The sequence below is a fragment of the Vanellus vanellus genome (assembly GCF_965231255.1).
Source record: "Vanellus vanellus genome assembly, chromosome: 14".
NCBI lineage: Eukaryota > Metazoa > Chordata > Aves > Charadriiformes > Charadriidae > Vanellus > Vanellus vanellus.
Window position 1 is genome coordinate 7,367,650 of NC_138919.1, and position 24,504 is coordinate 7,392,153.

At 37.1% G+C, this 24,504-nt stretch overlaps 1 protein-coding gene across 1 annotated transcript in view; it reads left to right on the top strand.

Moving 5' to 3' along the window:
- CLEC16A (C-type lectin domain containing 16A) overlaps nt 1–24,504 on the top strand; it is a gene marked incomplete at its 3' end in the record, with an annotated part of 84,605 nt that overhangs the window by 34,998 nt on the left and 25,103 nt on the right. Inside the window, exons 13-18 of the mRNA XM_082490776.1 lie at nt 2,301–2,423; nt 4,065–4,174; nt 4,654–4,698; nt 6,156–6,206; nt 8,513–8,641; nt 13,493–13,613. Of these exons, the coding sequence (XP_082346902.1) occupies nt 2,301–2,423; nt 4,065–4,174; nt 4,654–4,698; nt 6,156–6,206; nt 8,513–8,641; nt 13,493–13,613 (579 nt within the window). The remainder of the gene's footprint in view (nt 1–2,300; nt 2,424–4,064; nt 4,175–4,653; nt 4,699–6,155; nt 6,207–8,512; nt 8,642–13,492; nt 13,614–24,504) is intronic.

A 24,504-nucleotide genomic window follows, 5' to 3' on the forward strand; every position in this document is an offset into this window, starting at 1 on the left:
AATTCATTGTAATTAGGGCAGTATGAGAATATGTAACTGTTTCTAAAGGATGATTTATGGCTAGCTTTTTTGCTGTTTATCTTTGTGTGCATTTTAAATAGAATCCTTATGAAGCAATAACGTAAACAACTCATACATAGGAATAATCATGTGTTTCAGGAATTGAGTGCCAAATCTAAGTTATTTTGTGCTTATGAGGATAGTTTCTATAACATACTAGTAATTTAAATGAATCAACTGCTACAGTAAACTGAGCAAAAAAGCATCAGTTGCGATGGCATGCTTAAAAGTAAGGATTCTGTTATAGCGTCAAGGTACCTCTAATGGGCAAGTAGAGTGGAAATGAGAGTCTTGAGGGAAACTAGCTAAGCTGAGCTCCTCCTGTGCTTCTCCATCCTCTTCATGGCTTTATCTTTTTCCAGGAAGGAAGGAATGCTTCTCCGAGATTGTAATTTGCAAACAATTTCAGGGCTTTTGTAGTCTCTTACTACAAGAGATGATAACGCAACTAATATCACCAAAGATAGCACCACAGCCTTGCCATGCTTTAGCCCTCTCTGACTTGCATCTCTGATTTCCCGCCCCTGCCTTGCAACCAGTATGCTTCTTCCAGAAAATGTCTTTCCCTGAGGGACTTTTGAGCATCACTATGCTAGAAAATCCTGATGTCAGAGATGGATTCTCTTCTCTTAAAATTCATTAGTTGAAGCTGTGACTATCCAAAATCATTAGTTGTAACTGTTGCAGCTTCAGAGAGTCTCTGGAAGTCTTTCAGTGTCATTGTATAGGAGTAAGCCTGCGCTCTTGGGTTGTATTTCTTAGGAATTCTTCTATTTAAGACCATAGTTCTTCAGCCCACTGTATTTGCTTTCAGCGTAATTATTCACTCTTCAATATCCTGTTCCCAGAAAAGAAGTCTGATATTCTCTCTTGTTTCAAAGATGATTTGCTTACATCTATAGTATTCCTGTAAACAGTGAGCGATGCAGCCTCTTGCTGCTTACTTTCAGCAATCTTGGTGCTGTTTATTTTTCACCCAATATTCAGAGTTACTGAGAGAAATACAACAGGCAGCGAAATATCTACCTTTTAAGAGAAGATGCAGAACTCTGCATCGTTTGCAGGCAGACAACCAAAGGAAAGGTGCTGAATATGATTTCTTTCACTATGATTTCAATTTGGCCACTTTGTTAAACTCCTATCTGGTCCTGCCTCCTTTGTCCCCGTGTTTTCTTAGTCTCCTTAATGGTTTTCTGCTGGTTAATGACCATGTCCTTCTCTGAGAGCTTAATCTGCATATAGATATTCTCTAAGATATTACTCATAAGCAGCTGTCCTTTCCAGAAGAAAAACTGTAGCTCCTCACTAAACTGTTAGATTGTTGTGAACATTAATTCTCTGATTGCCCTGGTTCCTTAAATGCCTCCTTCCCTCCCACCCCTTTCTTCATTCTCATAATGACAGAGACATTTGTATCCCTGTCAGTAATCTTCAAACAGACCTTTATTAATTGTTCCAAATACAAATTCTTGGTGAAGAAATAAATCAGATGCCGCAAATGGCATTGTTATGCAGAGTTAACTACAAGTTTAGGGTTGGAAGAAACTATAAACCGCAAGATACTCATCTTCTGTTTTACGGGGATGTTTATTGCCATCCTTTAGAATAAGGACAGGGGGATCCTCAGCAATCTATAACTATGTTTTGTTCTAAGAGGTCTTACAGTAACCAGTCTATTCTGAGAAATAACTTAGATATTTAAGAGAAGTAGCTTTGGTTTCTGTATACAATGATTCAGTCAGAATGTGTAATTTGCGTTGGGGACGGTACTAAATAAGAGGGTACTAGTTACAAAATAAAATTCCTATTTTTTTTAAAACATACATGAACTGATCACTTACTACCAAAGTGGAATTTAAAAATCAGACTTTTGTCTTTTCCTCTTTAGCCTTTATGCTCTTCTGATGTATAGCTTGACTTTGATTTGATTTAGATGCAAACAAGTAGTCTGAGAATTCCAGATGCGGCAAAATGGTTTGGATGTCACCAACCATTTGGGGATTTGAGTGTCTTCACCCAGTAGGCTTCATCTAAGGCTGAGATTTTTCAGTGATACGTGAATGTCTTTAGTCTTTCTGTTGTTCTTCCTTTTCCTTCTAACACAAATTCAAAACTAACTTGCCTGGTTTTGTATTGTTACTTACACTCTTCTGAGAAAACTGCTATGATCTATTAAGTACTCGCCTCATGGCATACTCCTGTTTTCTAATTTACCTTTCTTTCTTCATCCCCCACAAAAGGAATTGACCCAGTCAAGCTGGAGAGAATTCAACTTCCAGCTCAACATGCTGAAGAGAGAAATTCATATAATCATGTACTTGCAGAAAGGCTCATCAGGATAATGAATTATGCTGCACAACCAGGTATCACTTCTCCAATATTTGTTTTCTTGGCATGCTGAAATTTTTGAAGATTAAAAAAAAAAAAAAAAGCCACCTAGTCTCTTGTCTTTGAGGGGAAAGCATCTGTTTAGCATGCTCTTCAATGAACAATAAGTAGATGTGGTCTGTGAAAGACAGCTATCAGGTTTTTGTTGGTTGTAGATGAACCAGACACTCTGGGTTTCTGCTGAATAGTTGTTTTTATACTCAGAACTATACAGGAATCTGTTGTCTTAATTCCTACTTCCTGTGTTTTTGAATAAACAAAAATGATGAGGTGTATAGTGCTTTCATCTTAATTTGGGATTTCATCCTGAGAGTATGTTCTGTGGCACCTTTGCTTGTAAAAGTAATTCCAGTGGAGAAGTCTTGAAAACTATAAGGTGCCCTTTGCTTAGAGCAGTCCTTAGTCTCTAGAGGTGATAGCAAACTTTCCCATTATTTTTTTTTTTAATTGCAGATTGTATTTTTAGTTCTGAACTGTTTTGCAGGAAATTTTTTTTTTTTCCTGGCTTCAACTTTTTTTGTGAAATGAGGGATACAGGCTCAGTTACCTATTCCACACAAACAAGATTTTTGTTCCAGCCATGGCTCTTCTCCCTGTACTTCCCCTCTTAAAGCTTCAAATGAGTAGAACTGTTTTTCTCCTGAAACTGGCGCACTATCAAATTCCTGATTGTCTGCAGAATAAAATCTAATGCTTGTTTGACTCACACGACTGATGTACAGAGTATTAACTTGTTATGCTGATGTGCCAGTCACAGATTAAAGGCACATTTACATATAAAGAGTTTGTACATACTGCAGAAGGAAAGAATGCAGGATGAGGAAATGCATTTATTTAAACAAAAGCACTTCTGGAGAGGGGTGGAAATAGTGGATTTTTATTAAGCTTGCCAAATGCTGTGTAGAACATCTTTTCTTTTTGGGGATACTGATCTTTGTATCTTTAGTTTCTGGCAGTAAAATAGTAGATGGGGAGTTCAGCTCAAATGCTAAGATGTCTGTCTTTCTCTTGGATATATTGTCTTAGTATCAATCACCGAGCTCAGACTTTGATTTTTTTATTTTTTTTTTTTTAAATCTTTCTGAAACTATAAGCTTAAAATATTAAAGCATTCTTTCACTCTAACTTCTCTAAATTTTCACATCCAGGCTGTATCTGAATCCTCTGGACTGTTGTTTAAGGGAAATCTATGCCTTATTAGTATGCTATATACAAAACTTCCTTTCATCTTGTACCTTTATCCATGCCAAAAGCCTGTGATTCTCTTGTAATTTTAGTGTAATTCAACCTGTGCTTCAGATTGGTAAAGGCATTGGTTTTGGCTTCTTTTCTAGTAGTATTAATCTTTATTGCCTTCTTATTGCATGGTTCTGCTTTAAATTTTCTTCTGCTTTGAATTACTCTTTCAGTTCATTTTTGTTTTTTTTTTTTTTTAATGGCCATCAACATTGTAAGCCAGCGTCAGCACTCATCCCTGACAAATAGGGTGTGTATGACAGAGGAGCAGAGTTTATGACAATTGCAGAGGAAAGTAGAAACACTTAAGAACATCAGGGAATGAGAAAAGCAATACTTAAACTGCTACTGTTTTGTATATTGAAATTTTCTTTTCGTAGATGGAAAAATCCGTTTGGCAACTTTAGAACTTGGCTGCCTGTTGCTGAAGCAGCTTGTCTTTTCTAAAAATGGCAGCATCATAAAAGATGTTCACCTTGCTTGCCTTGAGGTGAGTATTTTCTTTCAAATTACTAGTCTCAGCATTACTTGTCTTTGAATCTTGTAGTATAGTTGAATGAATTTGTTTTATTACTGATTGCAATAAGCATAAATGTGAAATTTGACCTTCTACAGCATCTTTGCACTGATGGCTTTGTGCAGTGAAAGTAAAGAATCAGTACTCCATGTTCTGCTATTTAAACTGTTAACTTCTCAAGCTGGGTTATGTTTCACTTTCTCTGTGAAATTTGTACGTCATCCATCTCAACAATGTAAAGAAAAGTGCTTTGAAACTAACAAGCTCCTATAAGCTGTATTTCCATGAGTGCAAGGACTGTGTTCTGTCAGGTTCTGGGCTAAAGGCTATGAGTATGGGGATACTAATAGACAGTCTCTTCTTATGAGGTTTTAGGTGGGGTTTTTTTACATGTGACTTCTGAGTAAACGGTGCATTTATTCCCTTAAACATAGTTATTTTATGTGTTCTAGGGTGCAAGGGAAGAAAGTGTTCATCTCCTCCGTCGTTTCTATAAGGTATGTATACAAAATGCTTTAAGAAAAAATCCGTTACATAACGTGGAATTAGAAGCAAGTCTGCAGCCCAGTCTCTACATAGTGCCCACAGCAGTACTTTTTTTAACAAGGGAACTACATATATTTGTGATAGAGAGAAAAGTGTTTCATCAGAGGATTCTTCTCCTTTCCTGCCCTTCCCATACCACATGGACGTACATAACAAAAAGCCTGTTAGAAGTCTCACAGGATTTGTACTGGAGGCCAAGTTAGCAGTCGTGCTTTTGTTGCAACTGCTATGTATTTCATGAAACAGAGCCACACTATTAGAACATTTCTGGGATTTTACGGTTGACACTAATATGGAATGTGTTTCTTCTTGGCATTACTTTTTTTTTTGAGTCTTATATGAAATGATGATCTAAAATTTTACTTGATCTTTTTTTTTCTTATTGGAGACCTCTGCAGCTTTTTGCATTTTTATTTTTTTATTGTATTGTAAGCAATGGGAGAAATAAAATTTTTAGCCCTAGGTGTTAACTTGTATATAAGGAGTAGTAAATCCATGACATATTTCAAGTGTCTAAAATCTCTTCCTGTTTTTGTTGGAATTCTCTTGAACGTTTCCTCAATGTGGCTTACAAAAAATAAGTAACTTGTGTTGGGTTGACCTGGACTGGCTGCCGGATGTCCACCCCGCCGTGCTCTCACTCCCCTCAACAGGGTGGAGGGACAATATAAGATGAACAAATCTTGTGGCTGAGATAAAGACAGGGTGATCACTTACCAATTACCATCATGGGCAAAACAGACCCAACTTGGTGAAAATTAATTTATTGCCAATTAAAATAAATTTAGATAGTGAGAAAGAAAGACAAATTGGAACAACACCTTGCCCCCAGCCTTCCCTTTCCTCAGGGTCAACTTTGCTCCTTCATTCCTGTCTCTTCTACCTCTCCCTGTGCTGAGTGGTTCAGGGGGGATGGGAAACGGGGTTTGGGGTCAGTCCATGTTTGTCTCTGCTGCTTCTTCCTCCTCACACTTTTCCCTTGCCCCAACGTGGGTCCTCTCCTCCATGGGCTGCAGTCCTTCAGGAAGAAAAACCAAAACACTTCAGTGTGAGTCCGCCACAGACTGCAGTGCCTCAGGGCGTATCCGCCGGTTCCCATGCTGCTGTGTGGGTATCTGCTCCACCATGGCCCTCTCCACGGGCTGCAGAGGAATCTCTCTCCCTTTCTTAAATGTGTTTTCCCAGAGGTCAGCACTGCTGAGGGGCTCAGCCGTGCCCTGTGCTGGAACCATCCAGAACCGGCCAGAAATGGCTGTGTGTGGGCCAGGCAGCCCCACCTGCTCCTCACAGAGCCCCCTACAGCCCTGCCAGCGCCGGGCACCCACACCCCGTACATAACTGAACAAAAACAAGCGTGGCTCCGTAGCCGTAAGGATTCATGGTACGTCTGTGTTCCTTTTTTTGAAAGGGAGAAGAAATTTTTCTGGATATGTTTGAAGATGAATACCGGAGTATGATGGTAAGTGTCACTCCTTCCACCCTGCCAAATCCTCAAACCCAGGTACAACACAGGAGCAAGATCACGTACTTACTCATAACTACTGAGTAAGCTGGTATCTTTATTTCCAGGAGTAGAATAATATGTGGGTGGGGTTTTTTTTTGTCTCTGAGCAATTGTGTCTACACTTAGATAAATCATTTATGTGAAATTTCACAGCTCTCTATTAAATTAAAGCCTGTTACTTTCTGAAAGTGAGTATACAAAAATCCTGAGAAATGAGACATTGGATTAATTTTTTTTTTTCTAGTTACTAAACACTGTGAAACTCTTCCTGAAATTTTCTGAAGCCCAGTAAGGTTTCTGTTTTGAGTGGTGCCACTTATCAGTAGCAAACAGGGTTCCAGCGAGCAAATACTGGGGCCTTAGTCTCCTCTAGAGAGGTACTGCCTGCGCTGCAGTACTAGTGATGAAAGTTTTAGCAGATTACTAAAATTAATCTCAAACACTTCACTTTTAACCTGCAAAGACATTTTTAAACTAATTATCTGTTTCAGTTCTTAGATTAGAATTTGGATAAAAATACTTCAGGTAGTCAAATACAGGTTTTTTCCACAGTGGTACAGGGATTTAACGAGCAGCCACGAGTTGTCTTTTTTGATAAAGCACAATCTCCAGTTGGTGTGTTACAATAAGTCTTTTAATATGGGAAGCGTCTTGCACATATCTTACCAGCGTAAATAACAGAAGTATTTAGTGAGACAATTTTTTAGTAGCTCAGTATTGCTGTAGTTTTAGGCTGTGAAGTGGCACTGAGACTAGCCTCATTTTTTATGTTGCAAGTTCAGTGTACGTGTAGGTTTTTCTGTTGTATCACTATGTCTGAGACGGCTGTTTTTTTATTTACCATAAAAGACAGAGCTATACCCTGGAACTTGAACTTGGTTTTCCTTAAAGCATATTTAGTTGCCTAGCTAGCTAGCTGGGCGGGCTGATTTAAGTATTAGGTAGCACTGGTGGTGTCTTGTCAGATGAGTTGTGTAAATAACACGGTATGGAGCTTCTACGAAGGCAGAAGTATACTTGCACTGTCTGCATGACAAATGAAAAAGTTGTGCGTTCATTAATGACAGATGAGAACAAGTTCAGAGGAGCAAGTAAATTGAACACTGTAGTCCTTAGTATTTTTGCCTTCAGCAATGAGTTGCCTCTTTTAACATTCTTCCTCTTTATGATGTAGTATGGTGTTTAAACCAGTGTACACTCATGTGAGTTGCATCTGAAGTAGTTAATTGTTAGAAATTTTAGTTCTGTGTTCTCATTTGTTCTTACTGTCTATGTAGATTTCTGTATCTTTCTGCACATTGAATTTGTTAATCCACTGTTTTAGACATTGAGGATGAATTGTTCTGAGATCAGAAAAATTGGCTAAAGACTGTTTTTGAGTTTGTATGTGTGCAAGGTGGCAGCATTTCAAGACTACACTGTGAAAATTCTGGGCCTTGTTTCAGTCTGCTTCTTTTATGGTATCTGACCTCATTGCAGGGGGTTGGACTAGATGACCTTTAAAAGTCCCTTCCAACCCAAACTATTCTATGATTCCATTTTATGACCATGGCAAAGTGGCTGGGAATGCTTCCAGTTACAGTTGGCTATTTTGGAATGCCCACGTGGCTGCATCTTTCTTCTATGCAGAATACTGTACAAGCTGTGGGGACGGGCTTTTGTATGTTTTAGCCATTCTAGCTGGCTTTCTGGCAAAAAGAAGCTCATGTCTCGTGTGTGCGTGTATATAATAGAACTTGGATGAAATTGCCCAAAGGTATAGAAGGATAGATATTTCAGACATCATTTACTCATGAAAATAAGCAACCATGTAAGGGAGAGACTCTGTTAGTGGCAAGATTCAAGGGAATTGTCTAGCGTGAAAGTTATTGCAATAGAGACTAGAGAATTATTTTTGGAGAGAAAAAGATAGGGGAACTTTTTCTTGTGGTTGAAGTAATTACAAATTTGAGTCAAAAGTTAAACCTGACAGACTTTGTTTTTTAGTACTCGTGAAATAGCTTTTCTTCTGTAATCTCTCAGAGTTTATTCCTGTGTTTTTTTCAGTATGGAAACTTCAAAAGTGTGTTAGGGAATGACAAGCAAATGTAAAATAGAGATTGCATGTAACGAGCTTAAAATAAGACAGATGGTATCGAAAATTCTCAGAACTCTCTAACAATTCCTTCCTCTTAAAATATGCAACCATGAGTTGTATTTGAACGTAAAGATGCAAATGCTTATTGTTCTGTATAGTAATCAATGTTAAAATATTTTTATAGATTAAACCCATGAATGTAGAGTACTTGATGATGGATGCATCAATCTTGTTGCCTCCAACGGGGACACCACTGACTGGTATTGATTTTGTGAAAAGATTGCCTTGTGGAGATGTGGAAAGAACACGAAGAGTGAGTAAGATTGTTTTTCTTAACATTAATTCATGACAGAATGATGTCAGAGACTTTGAACAATTTTAGGATTTTTAGAATTCCTTTAAAGCTGCTTGATTGGAAGCTTCATCCATAAAATCATGAAGACTTGATGAAGACAAACCTGTGTGGAAGGTAATGGAGCGACTCATTCTGGATGTCATCTCCCAACACGTTGAGGAACAGGAAGTGATTGGAAGTGGTCAACATGGATTTACCAAGGGTAAATCATGCTTGACCAATCTGATAGCTTTCTATGATGTTATAACTGGTTGGTGGAATGAGGGGAGAGTCGTGGATGTCATCTACCTTGCCGTTAGCAAGGCTTTTGACACTGTCTCCCATGACATCCTCATTAGGAAGCTGAGGAAGAGTGGGCTAGATGAGGCGACAGTGAGGTGGATTGAGAGTTGGCTGCGGGACAGAACTCAGAGGGTTGTGATCAGCGGCACAGAGTCTAGTTGGAGGCCTGTAACCAGTGGTGTCCCCCAGGGGTCAATACTCGGTCCAATTTTGTTTAATATATTCATTAATGACCTGGATGAGGGGACAGAGTGTATCCTCAGCAAGTTTGCTGATGATACCAAACTGGGTGGGGTGGCTGACACCCCAGAGGGCCGTGCTGCCATCCAGCGTGACCTGGACAGGCTGGAGAGCTGGGCAGAGAAGAACCTAATGAGGTTCAACAAAAGCAAGTGCAAGGTCCTGCACCTGGGGAGGAAGAATGCTAGGCACCAGTACAGGTTAGGGGCGGACCTGCTGGGAAGTAGCTCGGAGGAGAAGGATCTGGGGGTCGTGGTAGACAGTAAATTATCCATGGCCCAGCAATGTGCCCTTGTTGCCAAAAAGGCCAATGGAATCCTGGGCTGCATAGGGAAGAGTGTGGCCAGTAGGTCGAGGGAGGTCATTCTCCCCCTCTACTCTGCACTGGTGAGGCCCCAACTGGAATACTGTGTCCAGTTTTGGGCTCCCCAGTTCAAGAGGGACAGGGAACTGCTGGAGCGAGTCCAGCGAAGGGCAACTAAGATGATTAAGGGCTTGGAGCATCTGCCTTATGAGGAAAGGCTGAGAGAGCTGGGACTCTTTAGCCTGGAGAAGAGAAGGCTGAGGGGAGACCTTATTATGGCCTACAAGTATCTAAAGGGTGGGTTGAAGGGGGATGGTGCCAGGCTCTTTTCAATGGTTCCCAGTGACAGGACGAGGGGTAATGGGCACAAGTTAGAACACAGGAAGTTCCGTTCAAATACATGGAAAAACTTCTTTATGGTGAGGGTGACAGAGCACTGGCACAGGCTGCCCAGGGAGGTTGTGGAGTCCCCTTCCCTGGAGATTTTCAAGACTCGCCTGGATGCAGTCCTGAGTAATGTGCTCTGGGCAATCCTGCTTTAGCAGGGGAGTTGGACTAGATGATCTCTAGAGGTCCCTTCCAACTCTGATAATTCTGTGATGCTGTGATTCTGTGTGTGTAGAATATATAATATTTACCTGTCCCAGCGAAGAAACCTTTTCTGTACTATTTCTTGTGTCTAATCAATTCAATATGTTCTTGCACTGGGGTTTTAATTTTTCCAGACCATGGAGACATCTACATCAAAAAGCATTTTGATGGCACTCATGAATATATTGTCAGTTTCCTTTCATGATCTGATATTTCAGTCCATCTTTCATTATATTCCTATAGTAAGAATCTCCACTGGAAGGCTGGACGGCTTCATATTGCTTGTGTTTCTAGACATAGCAAAAAATATAATTCTAGTCAGGGTTGTCCATCCTGCTGAAGTAATTCATGATAAAGATCCTGAGAGTGAGGAGAAAAATAGCAAAATATCTATTTTTATGACACAATCTGTAGAGGTGATATTGGCCTGAATAACAGCATCATTATTGGCATTCTTGGGAATATCAGTTCTTGGCCCTTATCTGGCAGTGTCCTGTAGGCCTTGCAGTGCCAGTAAGTCTTAAAGATATATTATTGCATGACATTATTATTTGAAAAGTGTGCTGTTCTTTGGGTAGCTTTGCATTTGTATAAGTGTATATATAAGTATGTTCAAGTACTCTTGAAGAAAAAACATATTTCCAGGAGTCTTTTGAAAACATTTGCTTTAATTACTTATAAGCCACACAACTTTTGTTATCACAGCAAGTTAAGTTTGATAAAGTACAGTGAATTATCTTGAAAAGTATTGTTCTAGAAAGCAAGAATGCTTCCTAGAATTCTCTCTGAGGTATTTAACAGAGTGATACTTAGAAATATATGTTAACAGAAGCTGACTGCTATATGGCTTTTCATGTGCTAAATAAGGAATATCTTAATTTCTGTTGGTGGAAATTCAAAAATTTAACATTCTTTGGGGTGGAAGGGTCTTTCTCATCAGCAAAAACTCCCAGAATGCTTCCTTGTTGGTCCTCCTTCCTCTGATTGCATTGCTCTAGAAGTTTTAGAATTTCTTAGAATTCCTACACTACTTTCTTCCAGCTAGGCTACCTCTCTCAGGCTGGATTGCTGTAACAATATGCTGAACTTCAGGTGTACCTTGTGACATTGCTGCTGCCACTTAACCTGCTGGAGGTCCTTTTTGCTGGCAGTTTCAAATGGATAGTGTTTCAATTCTGAGCATCACATGGCATGATTCTAAAAAAATTCTCAAGTCTTCTTTCACTAGCAAGTGAAGAAGTCCCATACTTCGATTATATCATGAGTTCTTAGCTGTTAGAGATGAGATCGTTTTAGGCTCTCACTTCTTCTTTTGCTATAAAAAGTCCCTCTAAGTGGCAGTTCTTTTCCTCTTAACTTCAGGCAGAACTCTCGGAAATCAGATATCTCTCAAGTTATCAAAGGCACAGCCAGCCCCTCTGACTTCAAACATTAAAATGACCAGAAGTTGTTAAGCTGCTTTCTGAAATCAGCTATTGCTGCTTGATCAAGCCTTCTGCCCAGTATCAGATGCTCTTCTGAATTGTTGATAGTTCAGTTACTGCTTGTTAGTTGCATCTCTTCCTTCTGATTTCTGTAGTCCTAAAGATGGTGTTGCTTCCTGGTCATCTAGAATAATGCAGACTCATTTACGTGCTTATTTGGGAAGTAATGAACAGTATGGGTCTTGAACTCTGCACCTTGGAGTACGTAGTAAGCAAAGACTTTGAGAGAAGGCTTTGAAATACCCGTGAGAATGTGATTTTATGGGAATGTAATAAGATACTGGTAGGTTTCCCTGCAAATTACGATTTTGCATGTGGTATGTGTATATAAATGAAGGAATCGGGGCAAAGTATAGCTCATCATAATGCATAGTTCTTTAACGTAGATAGCAATTCATATTTGTTCCTACTTAACCAAGATAACAGAAATCAGCTGAAAAAATTCTAGGCCACTGAACTGCTGCTGTTTTATTGAGATCTAATAAAATGTTACAGGAAGTCACAAATCACATGCTTTTGGGTGTATATTGATATTGCTAGTAAACTGAAGGCTATCAGTATTGTAGGAAGCACAGTGTAGTTCCCTTTTCATCTGACATTCTTATTATTTTTTTTCTTGCAAAGGCTAAAATTCTAATTTTCTTTCCTACTCCTGTAGATTATTCTATAGTAAATGTGATTATGTGTTTAGAGATGAGTGACATTAGTTTTATACAGAATGTATGCAAGCAAAATTAATGCTCTGTCTAGGAGGGAAAGAAGATTGAGGGTAAAGTAAGTGAAAGCAGGCTGAGTGATGGCTGCCCTCTGAATTAAAAAATGTTGGGTTTGACTTTTGGGTTACCAAAAATGCAAGGATGTTGCTGTTCTTGATTGAATTTGGAAACTTTTAAACCGAATACCACGAATTCTTCTTGAAGTATCTGGTAGTAAAACTGCTTTATAGTAATCCTATTTAATTTCAGTAAATGCATAATACATTAGAATACAATCTGCCTAAATGGGAGAGATCATCTCCCATTATAAAGAGACTCTGTTCTTATTCATAAGGTAGTGTTAATACCATATTTTTGTTAGATACCCTTGACATTCTTTGCTTTGAATAATCATATTGCCCTATTAGATTTCAGCAGCATACCAAATTCATCTGCTCTGGTGTCAATTCATGGAATTTCTCCTTTTCATCCCTGTTCTACCAGAAGTTTCTGAAAGCACCATCAGTATGATAGCTGACCAAGCACTCACATTTCTGGTTAATGGGAACCACAGTTCTGTTGATTTTTAAAAACAGAGGGGTGAAGGGGTTTGCCTTTAAAGCAGTTTAGATTTTTTTTTCCTAATACTTCCTGCAATGTGGGAGTTCCTGGGCACTGCAGCTGTTCCATGAATTCGATGCTTTTACTGTAAGGCAGCAGTTAATTTACAGTATGCCACAGAAGTACTATGTAGGAAACTGTTTTAAAAAACAAAACAGCAGAAGTAATAAAATTCTTTTTTTTTCATTTGCTGTACTGAAAATACAATTCTTGTAGTGGAAGAGGATTATAAATGGTGCCTTTTGAAACGTGGCTAATAAAATGATGATTGTTCTTTGACACAAGATTGTTGGTTTTGCTTAAACAGCTCCTGTAATCATTTGCCTGTCAGTCACAATCTGTGTAAATGTGCTAGTGGGATAAGATCTCTGCTGCTTCTACTTCATTGAAAATAAACAGCATGTTTCAACTTCTTCCATAGTCTTTAACTAACTTTGAAATTACATTCTACTTTCTCAATTTAAAAAGTAGATGTACTGCATGACAACAAACTCAGAAGTTGTAAAAGCAAGTATATGTTTGTAAGATTGTGTTAAAATATGTAGTACTGAATGCAGCAATATTTTAATACTCTTTTTTTTAATTTCTGAAGGCAATCAGGGTTTTCTTTATGCTCCGTTCACTGTCACTGCACTTGCGAGATGAGCCAGAAACTCAGTTACCACTCACAAGGGAGGAAGATTTGATAAAGACAGATGATGTTCTTGACTTGAGTAAGTAGTCCCTCAATTTCCCAAATAGTCTGTAGAATGGAGAAATTGCTGGCATTTTTTTTTTTTTTAAAGTTAAAAACCTCCAAATATAGTTATCTATTTTGTATAATTGATTATCAGGGATGATTTTATGAAGTTTGTCTTCTACTGGATTTGGAACACTTATTGTGGTTTTGGGGTTTTTGTGTGGTTTTCTGGTGTGGGGTTTTTGTTTGTTTGGTTTGGTTTTGTTCTTGTTTTAAAGAGACTGTTGATAAGTATTCCAGGGTTTAAATATTAGCACATGAAATATTTGGAGTCCTTCATCTGGTTTCCTGGTATGTTAGTTTCCTAAATGAACTGATCATAGCAGGATTTTCTTCTATTCTGCTTTCACCTATTCAAAATGCACTTAAACCATTCATGAACTTTAAGAGACCAGAGGTCTCTTAAAGAGCTACACTGTGCTCTTTTACGAATGCTGGGGTTTGGTCGTCATCATATCCCCCTGTCCCTGCCCTGGAGGTGGTGTTCTTCCCATCTCTTCTGTCATTTTAAAGTTTGCATATGGAGGCTTTTACTCCCATGGTTGAACAGGATGCTGAGCTATTCCTAAGGGGAACCAGCCTGTAATGTCCAGGATGACTTTGTGATATTAAGTAGTACTTACTATGAAGTAAAGGTGAAGTTCCTTCTTTCTGCAGTATCATAGAATACTACTGCACTCTTCATACTGAAGAAGCAAAAAAGTTGGAAGGAATAGAATCATGAAGTATGCTGTTTTTCTTCAAATTCAATATACCTGTGTTCATTTAACATTAAAATACACATATCTAGATGACCTTAAGTGTTATTCTACAAGTCGTACTGTTTAGTAACTCTGGCCTAATTCATAAATCTGTAGTTTTACTGTCTCCAGCACTGACACCGTTTAAGAAACGGTGACTTTACATACTTTAAGTTAATCTTACTATAGTGTGAGATGTTTGCTTTTTGTTTAAAGGTTTAAAATATTTACAGAAATGTGATTTTAGGCTAGAATTGAAAAGAAAGTGCCTGATAATATAAATACTATTAATTCCATTTCTTGTAATCAAGACAGAATAATTTGGTGTATTGGTGTTAGCTGATAAGTGGTTAACTTTTGTTCAGCTAGTTGTCTTATTAAGAACGTGCAGGTACCATTCGTAGCTTTAGAGGGCGTGTGATTACTAAAATACAGTATATGTATTTGCTAGGGTTTTAATTTTTGACCGTTGTTTTTCTCACAAAAGAATGAAAACAGTGCTTAATGTTTCAAACATTATATTTTATTTCCTTTGTTTAAGTGCTTGTTGATCTTACTCAAACTAAAAGAAAAAAAGCAGTTGCCCTAGTTGCCATAGTGGATGTTATGGGATTATGTCTCAGAGTATCTCAGAGTATCTCAGAGACCTTTTTCTGCATCAAGTCCATCAAGAGTATTAATTACTTGTGTGAAGGGAAAACACTGAAATCAAGTGAGCTAAGCAAAAGTTTTGTGATAAGAGCTGCTGTGCAGTAGCTTAATGGATGAAATCCAGATTAATCCTTAAACAAATAAATTATATTTCAAAATTAAAACGTGTTAAATTTAATTTTTAGAAATTATGTGTGTCTGCAATGCTGAAAATGTCAGAGGACACTCCCTCTGGCATAACATCCAAGCCATGCGGCTCAGAACCGTGAAAGGTTTTGAGAATAAACTCATTTATCTGTAAACATGGAAAGAATGCTATCAAAGCAATTAACTGAACTTGTAAAATTATACAAGCTGTAGAATAGGGACAGGCTTTTGCTGAGTAAATGTAAGCATTAAGGTACAATAGATGAGAAGCATTTTTGGTAGCTGCGTGGCCGATAGCATGGAAGACTGAAAGTTTAGTCATTGCGATTCCTGTTTGTTGAATTTCTGTATTATTTAAAAGATTTAAGAAAATCTACAGGGAAAATACTTCTTAAAATGTGTTTTTCAGTAGTTGTATTCTGTCCTCTTCCTACTGGTATTGTTTTGGCTTGGTGAATTAAGCTGAATGAGCTTAATGCAAACTCATCACTTTTGGTCTTTCCCTAAAAGCTTTCCCAAAGATAATGAACAGCACAAGATGTTGTTAATTACATTACATAATTATTAGTTTTCAGGTAAAAAATGATGTCCATAATTTAGTTACTGTTTACTTCCTCAAGGATTAGTAATAAAGAATTAACTCAGCTTCCTGTTTCAAATGAGTTAGGTATTTATTGAAATGTTGGCTCTCAGAGGGTGAGATGAAATAATGAATCAGCTTCCACCAAAAAAAAAAAAAAAAAAGTTTTTCTTAAATTAACTGGAAATTATGAAGTAGTTGTTAGTTTTTTAAGAACATACTGAACAAAAGGTAGATACTTTTTCCAAATGTTACTTGTTCCTCCTCTCCACCTCCCCCCCAAAAAAGAAAAGGAACACCTTTCATTTCTAGGGCAGTTGCTTTTACACAGAACACAAGGTATCCTTTTCTTGGAACTTTTAGTTTAGCCCATAGATTATTAATACTTCACTCTGTTATGTATAATTGTTTGTAATTTTTATTACATGTCCACAATGCTAGATTAATTGCTAAAGTAGTGGTCCATGCTCTGTTTATTCAATGATGTCCAAGGTTGTTTCCTACTTCCAGTGTGGGACACTGGATATAAATGGTTAAAAGAGTCTATGTATAGAAAGGATATTGGGGAAAAAAAAAAAAAAGCCCACGGCTATTAGCCTGAAAATTATCTGCTTCGATTTGAATAGTGTTCTAAAACTTAAAGATCTAATGTGTACTAGAAAAGGTTTTTTTAAGAAGCTGTATTAAATTAAAATTATACTGTTGATTTAGAACATCATTATTTTAGATTTAAACTCATTTGCTGCTTTAAGGTGTATTATAGTCCTTAACTGTACAGTCATTAACTTAAAATACACATTTATACTGACCAATATGAACTAAGGCAACAATGATACTGAACTGTTTGTCATGTGATACTTGAATGCATGTGCATGAAGCCATTTGTTAATATGTGTATACATTCATCTGTGTTTGCGCATGTGCATGTACAAGTAGAGAAGAAAAATAAGTTCCATTGGCCTACTCATGGAACCTATGTGCTGGTGCTCTATATGAGAAGAAATCCTTATATGAAAATCCTTTCTTTTTCTATAATTTATCTAATAACTCGTATCTTAATTTTCAGAAGACTTTATTCTTTCCACTACAATAAGCATAAACTGAAGTTTAAAATAACAAACTAAAGTTTAAAATTTTTTTTTTTTTTGGTGTAGGAAGATTAGAATACTCCTTTGAGTCAGCATTAAGCTGTTTGAGAAGGTAAATGACAGTATTTCAAATAAAGAACAATACTGGGATTGACTGAATACTTACTTAGCTTTGATTCATTTAAAGGACTGGAGGTGCTTTTTCTTTGAGTGACTACTTAACTGCTTTTCTGCTTTATTAATGGAAGGCAGCAGAGATGCCTACATGACTGTAGTACATCCCAGGAGAGAACTTGAAATAGTTTCATATGAATTAACCTATTTTATTTTATTCCTAAAGTATTGCCTGACAGTCCTCCCAACACCTTTGCTAAATTGTACTTTCCCAGTGCTCTTTTTTAGAAGAGCTCATGGATTTCTAGCTAGTGATTTCATGCTTGTCTTTTTAATCTGCAGACTATTCTACACTGAATATTTTATTGCTATCAAAACTGTAATGGTAACAATGCGGAATTCTTAAGTAACTTGTTTATCACCTGATGTGTTAGGAAAGCATTCAAGAAGTCTCACAACTGCAATATAAAAGCAGAGAGACTCAAAAATGTGGAATAGTAGAAGAAATCATGTTGTAGATAAGAATCTGCTGGGCTAGACTCACTTCACGTTTTTTGTAATACAATATGAATTAAGCACATTCCTGTATGCTGGTAGCTCTTTGATTACAGAACCAGGAACTCACTGAAAATAGCAATTACGATTTATTACACACTTAAAATTTGGGACAGCAGATCCATCTTTCTTCAGAGGAGAAAACCAAATGCTCTTTAGTGTAAACTTCAGCAACTGAGTTTATCTTTCAAGAAGGAACCTCTCTAAATTGCTTCTCCTGGAAGGGGACACATCACTCAAAACTAGATAATGTGTTATGCATCCCTGCCACTGATTGTGTGTTAGTGTTATTGGGGTGTTTGAAAAGAGGATTTTTTTCCCCAGATAATCTATTTTGGAAATGTATTGGTTGACTTGAGCTCTTTTTTTTTTTTTTTTTTTTTTTTTTTTTTTTAATTAGAAGTTTTAATTAAGAATTAGGATGGCTGCTTTTTTACCAACTAGGTGTTAACTACCAAACCAGTTTTCAGTATGACGTAAATCAGAAGACAGAAGGGTTGATACAGGACTTTTAAAATGTCTGAATGCACAAATATGTATGCGTGTATTTATGTTCTGTGGACAAATGGGAAGCTGTTATAGGTTGCATCAGAGTTAAACCTGAACCTTTTGCAAAGGTGTTTTGGTAGCTCCAGATGGGCTCATGAGGTACTGTTTAGTAAACATCTAGTGCAGATAATAGACTTCATAAAGAGTATGAATTGTAGAAAGAAGCGTTAGACACTTGAAGAGCATTACAGCTGTATCTATGCCTTATGTGTGCTGTTGTTACATAGTTAAGTTTAAATACAGAGTATCCACACAATGATGGCGGTTCTGTGCCTTAGTGTCTTCACTGGTTTCTGATTTTTTTCACAGAAGGTTTTAGTCTTTATTTTGGGACTACCATATGTAATTACAGCCATAGATTTTTCAAAATATGACTGTTGCGATGTATTCCAGCATTTATTAATAAACACAAATTTTCTACAGCTGGTAGAGTTACTGAAGTTAAGTTAAACGCATCACTTACCCCACTATTGGTGAAAACAGCCTGTATCTGAAGAGGGAGTCAGTCAGTCTGGGATCTCAAAATTTTGAACGATGTACTAGCCTATTTCCAAGAACTGAAATAAACGGAAAAAGGCTGTGAAAAGCCCTTCCTGTTGAGTTTTCTCATGTCCTCTCTTTGAGTCTCAAGCTGTCTTGAACAATTAGTGCCTGATGTGGAATTTTATATGTTGGCTTCAAAAGACTTTTCTTTCCTGGCTAGCTAGAAAAGCATAGACTTATTCCATCTTCAAATCGAGTTGACAGGTGTTGGACCTGTTCCAAAAAGTGGCACTGCTATCTGTGCCCACAAAATACGATCATGTTTCAGGTGTTTCCTTGGGAGGAGCTTTTATTTCTTGTCAGTCAGTTGCTAAAATAATACTGTGCAGCACAGGTACAGATATTTGGAACTGATCCTCCCAGCAAATAGATACTGTTTGGTTTTAACAAGTCCCTTGCTGAGTATCCATGATTGTGGGGTTGATCTTAGCTGTTTTTTCTGTGTTTTGTTCTGTTCTTTTGGGTTTTTTTTAGCTTTCTCCTTTTTCCCTCTATCGTGTCTTCCCATCTACAACACTGCACGCTCTTTGTTCAAAGTCATCAGAGTTGTTTTGTGATTTTTATTTTTAATTTTAATATTTTTAAGGCTAGTAGCAAACACTCTGCATTCACTGGGGCCTTTGAGTGAAGTTCTGCATTTACATGTGCATCAGTTTATGTATTTTGGTTTGTAACACTTTCTAAACTGCTTATTACTGCTGTTGTTACTTAAACTACCTGGATTGAGGTAGCACAGTGATGAAGTTCTTATGTGTGTGGTAGCATAAAGGCAGTTGCCAGTTCAAGTCTGTGTTGCGCAGTAAAGTGAGCGTCAGTATTTTGGCATAAAGCATATTGGATATACACCATTGTGTAGGTGCCGTATCTTGGGAGGAGACTTAGCAGTTGGCAAAACGTCACCCAAAAAAATATAATGATGTGCCTTTTTGAATTAATCACTTTGGAGATATTTTTGATCTAACAAATTTTCCTCAATCTATATTATTACAATGCTTTTTAATTTTTTCTGAACACTGAGATGACTCCAGTGGTTATGCTCATTCATATACATATAGTGTCAAGAAGGACTAGAGATCAACAAGATCCAGTAATTATTTCAGTTACTGTTTCAATTTTGAAAAATCCTGCAAAACTTACCTTATCAAAATGTTTTGGGTATTTTTGCCTGAATGTAATGCTAGTGTTTTATGGGAGCTTGATTAGAAAGGTTAAAGTTTCTCGTAAAGAAGCATTTTAATACTTGGATACGCGTATGTTCATTATAAACCTTTAACCTTTAAGTGTAGTTGCAACACTGTCACCACTGTATACGACGGTACGTTTGGAAATGAACCGGGTATTCCATAGAAAGTTGATTCCATATTGCTGAGTGTGCTGCCACCAGAATGATATATACTGTTACTTTTCGGTATTGTTTTTTACTGTAAATAGTTTTGAAGCACTCATGTGTTGTGTGATAACTGCCTGCCTTAGGCTTCATGTGAGTTTGTAGGTGACTTCTTTAATATTATTCAGCAGCTCACTGTTTGTGTGATCAAATTAACAGCTTTCCTGCTTGGTTTCAGGCTGATGATTCTGTTAGTGACAATGTTTTAAATGCCATGGCCAAGAGGTAAATGATGATACATTTAAAGCCATTATTTCTTTGCTAAAACTGAAAAAAGTAACATAGTTAACTCTCCTTGTTCACTATGTCTTTACCAAATATACAGGCTTTATAAACGCCATTATACTCAACATTTTTTAAGTAAGATTTGAGGAACGCTTATCATAGAATAATTGAGTTTGGAAGGAACCTCAGGAGATTATCTGGTATAAGCCCCCTGCTCAAAACAGGGTCAGCTAGAGAAAGCTGCCCAGGGCCTTCACCAGGCAGGTTTTGCATATCGTCAAGGATGGAGATTTCACAGCATTGCTGGGCAACCTGTTTCAGTGTTTGGCCACCTTCGTGATAAAAAAGGCTTGTGGGGGTTTGTTGTTGGTTTGTTTGGTTTTTTTTTTTCCCTATTTTTTTCATGGAATTGCCTGTATTTCAATTTGTGCTTAGTGCTTCTCATCTTGTTACTGGATACCACTGGCTTCGTCTTCTTTACTCCTCCAAACAGGTATTTGCAGATGTTAAAAAGAGGTTTTATCATAGAGCATATAAATTTTTCTTCTATTAAGTTATATTGCCAGGAATATAACTTATCTTTTGAGTCCTTATCCAGTTACTTTTCAGGTCTGTTCAGTGAACATAAAGAATACACTCCGGTCAGGAAAATGAAACTTAGTTCAACTTATTTGCATAAGTAGTGTTTAATTTGAACATAAACTGCCTCAGCAAATGAAAGTTTCCTTCCGTAGTTTAGTATGAGATTTCACTAATAGATAACACCAAAATTTTTAGGTTTTAATTTTTATTAATATTTTTAAATAACTTATTTTCAAGACTATGTTAAGTATGCTAAAAGAGATTTTTGCTTTAGTTTTCTTCCCAAAGTACAGATGTTTGAGGTTTGTCTATCTCATTCCTAAACGTGTTGTATTCTGAAATATTCAAGGAAAAACCAGCCAAAATGTGGTGCAGATGTATGATCAGAGACAGGTCCTCTAGTTTCAACTAAATGTACTTTGTAACACCTAGGTAGATGCTTGATTCGTTGTATTCTTGATGTTGCTTAGTCTGTGAAGGGTAATGCTGTATAACAGACTGATCTCCATTCCCCCATCCTAAGTAATTATGCTTCTGTGAGTGAAATACCAGCGTTTTGCAAATTTAACAGAAGCTTTGGAGGTATTAGGTTGTACAGTTGCTAAGCTTTCTTCAGAGATGAATGAGTGGCATTTCCTTCTCACTTTAAAAGTGAGGTGTTGCTCTAAAATAATCTCTTTTTAAGCCAAGGCAAGCATACTTTTCCTGATAAAAATTTAACTCTCCTGTTATGAAGACCTACATGTAAAACAAGGTTGTTGTCATTCTGCAGGTACTCCCTGTCAGAAAAGTTTTCTCCCCAGAAGTTTTTCTGATTTGCTCTCTGGATTGTAATACTGAGGAATTCATAACAGATTCTGCCTAGTTGAGAGATTTGGCAAGCATGCTTTCTCTTGCACAGAGCCTTTCCGTCTGGTGTCAGAGTACAATACCAGCGAAATAACATAATCAGTCTAGTGCTTCTCAGTTCAAAGTTGTCATCCCTCAGGCACTGAAGTTTATTTATATACAGCTTAATAAACAACACGCTTCAATTTTTTTCACTCCCTCATCTCATCCCTAGATGCTTTCTGTAAGATGTTTAACTTTTGACGTTTTCATAGTGGCAAAGCAGACAGCAGCGAATTGGATTTATTGATTTGAAAACTGATCTGTCTGAACTTTATGCCAATGTTAAAATCCAGATACTCATTACAAGCTGAAAGTGAAGCTATTGTTGGTTCTCATTTGCCGTAGAATCATGTGGGTTTTAGATAAATGGAAATGACAGCTTATTTTCCTGTTTACTTCTCCAGTATTTTTATAATGCATTTAAGAGAGCGAAATAGCTTTTTAAAGGCATCTATTTAAATGCTTTTTATATGTGTGTACACACACATATATATGAAAAAAATTACATATACACTTAAGTTTAAAAAAAAAAAAAGGCAGTTTGAGCAAAAATAGCTACTCATTTTAGGTTTATGCTTTGAAGAAGACAGTATAATATCTGGTTTTGTTTTCCTGCATCACCGTAGGTGATAGTAAATGCTAGCCTTGAGCATTTTTCAGATAGTCACAAAACACTGAAATGACCGTGAAGTTTTTGTGATGATAAGACAACTAAATTTTTTTCACTAGCCTACCTAGTAGGTTGGTGAGTACTAGCACACGTGGTACTGTGGAAGATGGATTTTATTCAGAACACTTGAAACTTGATAAGGATCTGAGAGGAAATCACATATTTTATAAGACATTCTGGCAGATACTGCTTTTAAATGTTCCACTTGTTCCTGAATATCATCAGGAGGCAAGACTTTTTCTGGATTTAGTGGCGTAACTCATCTGTAGCGTGTATGGTGTTCAAATCTTGTATTTATTCATGGTAATGTGAAAGAGCTTATTTGGACTGTTTTGCTTGTTTGATAATAGTTACTTATTTAACGTTTTACTTGTGATAGTGTCTCTGTTAGGTTTATAAGTACTGGTTTGAAATATTTTTAAAATACACCTACCTGGCAGGATCAAATGCTAGATTTATATTTAAGAACTTGGTATCTGTTTAAAAAAATATAAACAAGGTATTTAATTTTGTTTTTTTTTTTAAAAAAGAATATTGTCAGAAGTGCAGCATGACAATCTTGAGACAATTCAAGAAAATGATGCTACAATATGGAGTCCCTCTACCTGGTAATCAGTAGTCTTGTGTTTACAGGGAAATACGTTTTAGGAGCAAGCATGATTCTGCTTGATTGCAGTCACACACACCCTGTGTGTGATTAGCATTTATAAGTTCTCCCTTATTTTCAGTTATTTGGAGGTGTACAAAAATAAATCTTCATATTCACAGGAAAAAAAATTACCAAAAACAGTAATGGGGAAAAGATGCGCTCTCAAAATTCTGTGATGGCTACTAGAGTAAATGTTATCTTTGTAAGCATAATTGTTAGCTACTTTCTTCCACTAGGTTTTTGTTTGTGTATACTCAAATCCAGAAACCCAGTCTGATTATTTTTTTCCCCACACTTAGTGGTGGTTTTACATACTTTATGTCAACAAGAGTTTTTAAAGTGATTTTTAAAAAACAGTTTTTTCATTTCTTGCATCTAACCGTTGGGGGTGGGAGGGGAGAGCAACACCAAAACCCCACAATGCAAGCCGTCTTTAACAAGACTTGTCCTCTGGTTTACATTCTGAAATCCGCACCCTGGATTGCTCAATTTATCCTGTTTTCTCAATTGATGTGTATACAGTTTTGTATTTTTCCCTCTTTCCATGGTGATCTTAAACGTCTTTGCCTTTTTCCTAAATCTTCCTTTTTGTTCAATAAATCTTGACATGGTCTTTTTCTTGTATAAAGTCTTTAGAATTATTACTGTCTTTGAGACCTTTTTCTTTAATGAATTTTTCAGCACTTCTTTCAGATAAAGAAGAATTCCTCTTTTAAAGTGGTTAGTGTTTCTTGCAAGAACAGAGATTTCAAATGACTCTTAGGAGTTACTCTTGCTCTTTTCTGCTGTTCTTGATGGGAAAAGTGCTTCCCTGCTCAAGAAGAGCAGTGGCATCCTGTCCTAACTTAGAGCAGGGAGTATACGTGAACTGAGATATTCTGACTTTCTACTGGACAAAAGAGAGATGGCAGACATATAGAGCAAGTAATTCTGAGCCTCTGTGAAACAGGGCTGTTTATTGTGAAGAGTAACAGAAGTAATTAATTTTAAACTGTTCAACAATATGGTCAAAACAGCTTGTCAAAAACATTTTGGATAGAGTGTGGTGCAGATAATTGTTTCACGGGAGTTACATAAAAATTGAAATGGTTTTGTAAACTAAGTAAATTCGGGGATTTTGTTGTCGTTCTGTCAAGATCATATATTCCTCTATAAACTCATGCACTTGGAAAACTTTAACTCTGAAGTTCTTTGCAATTAAAGACTTTTATAGTAAGTAGCAAAGCAAAACATTGTACCAAATGAGCTACATGCTGTTGGAAAAAGTTCTTTGTGTAAAGTGGGAGGTGGTGCATTAACTATCTGCAGCCGAATCCTTATCTTGGACTGCCACCTGTGCACACAAAGTGCTAAACGTTTTCTGTAAGAGCTTTTAACGTCTGCAGATGATTTCTAGACTTGTGATGACTATAAATAATAAATTCAGTAAAGGTCAAGCCCTTAGGCAGGTCAGGTACATTTAGACGATGTCCTAAAGTAGCTGTTGTATTCATA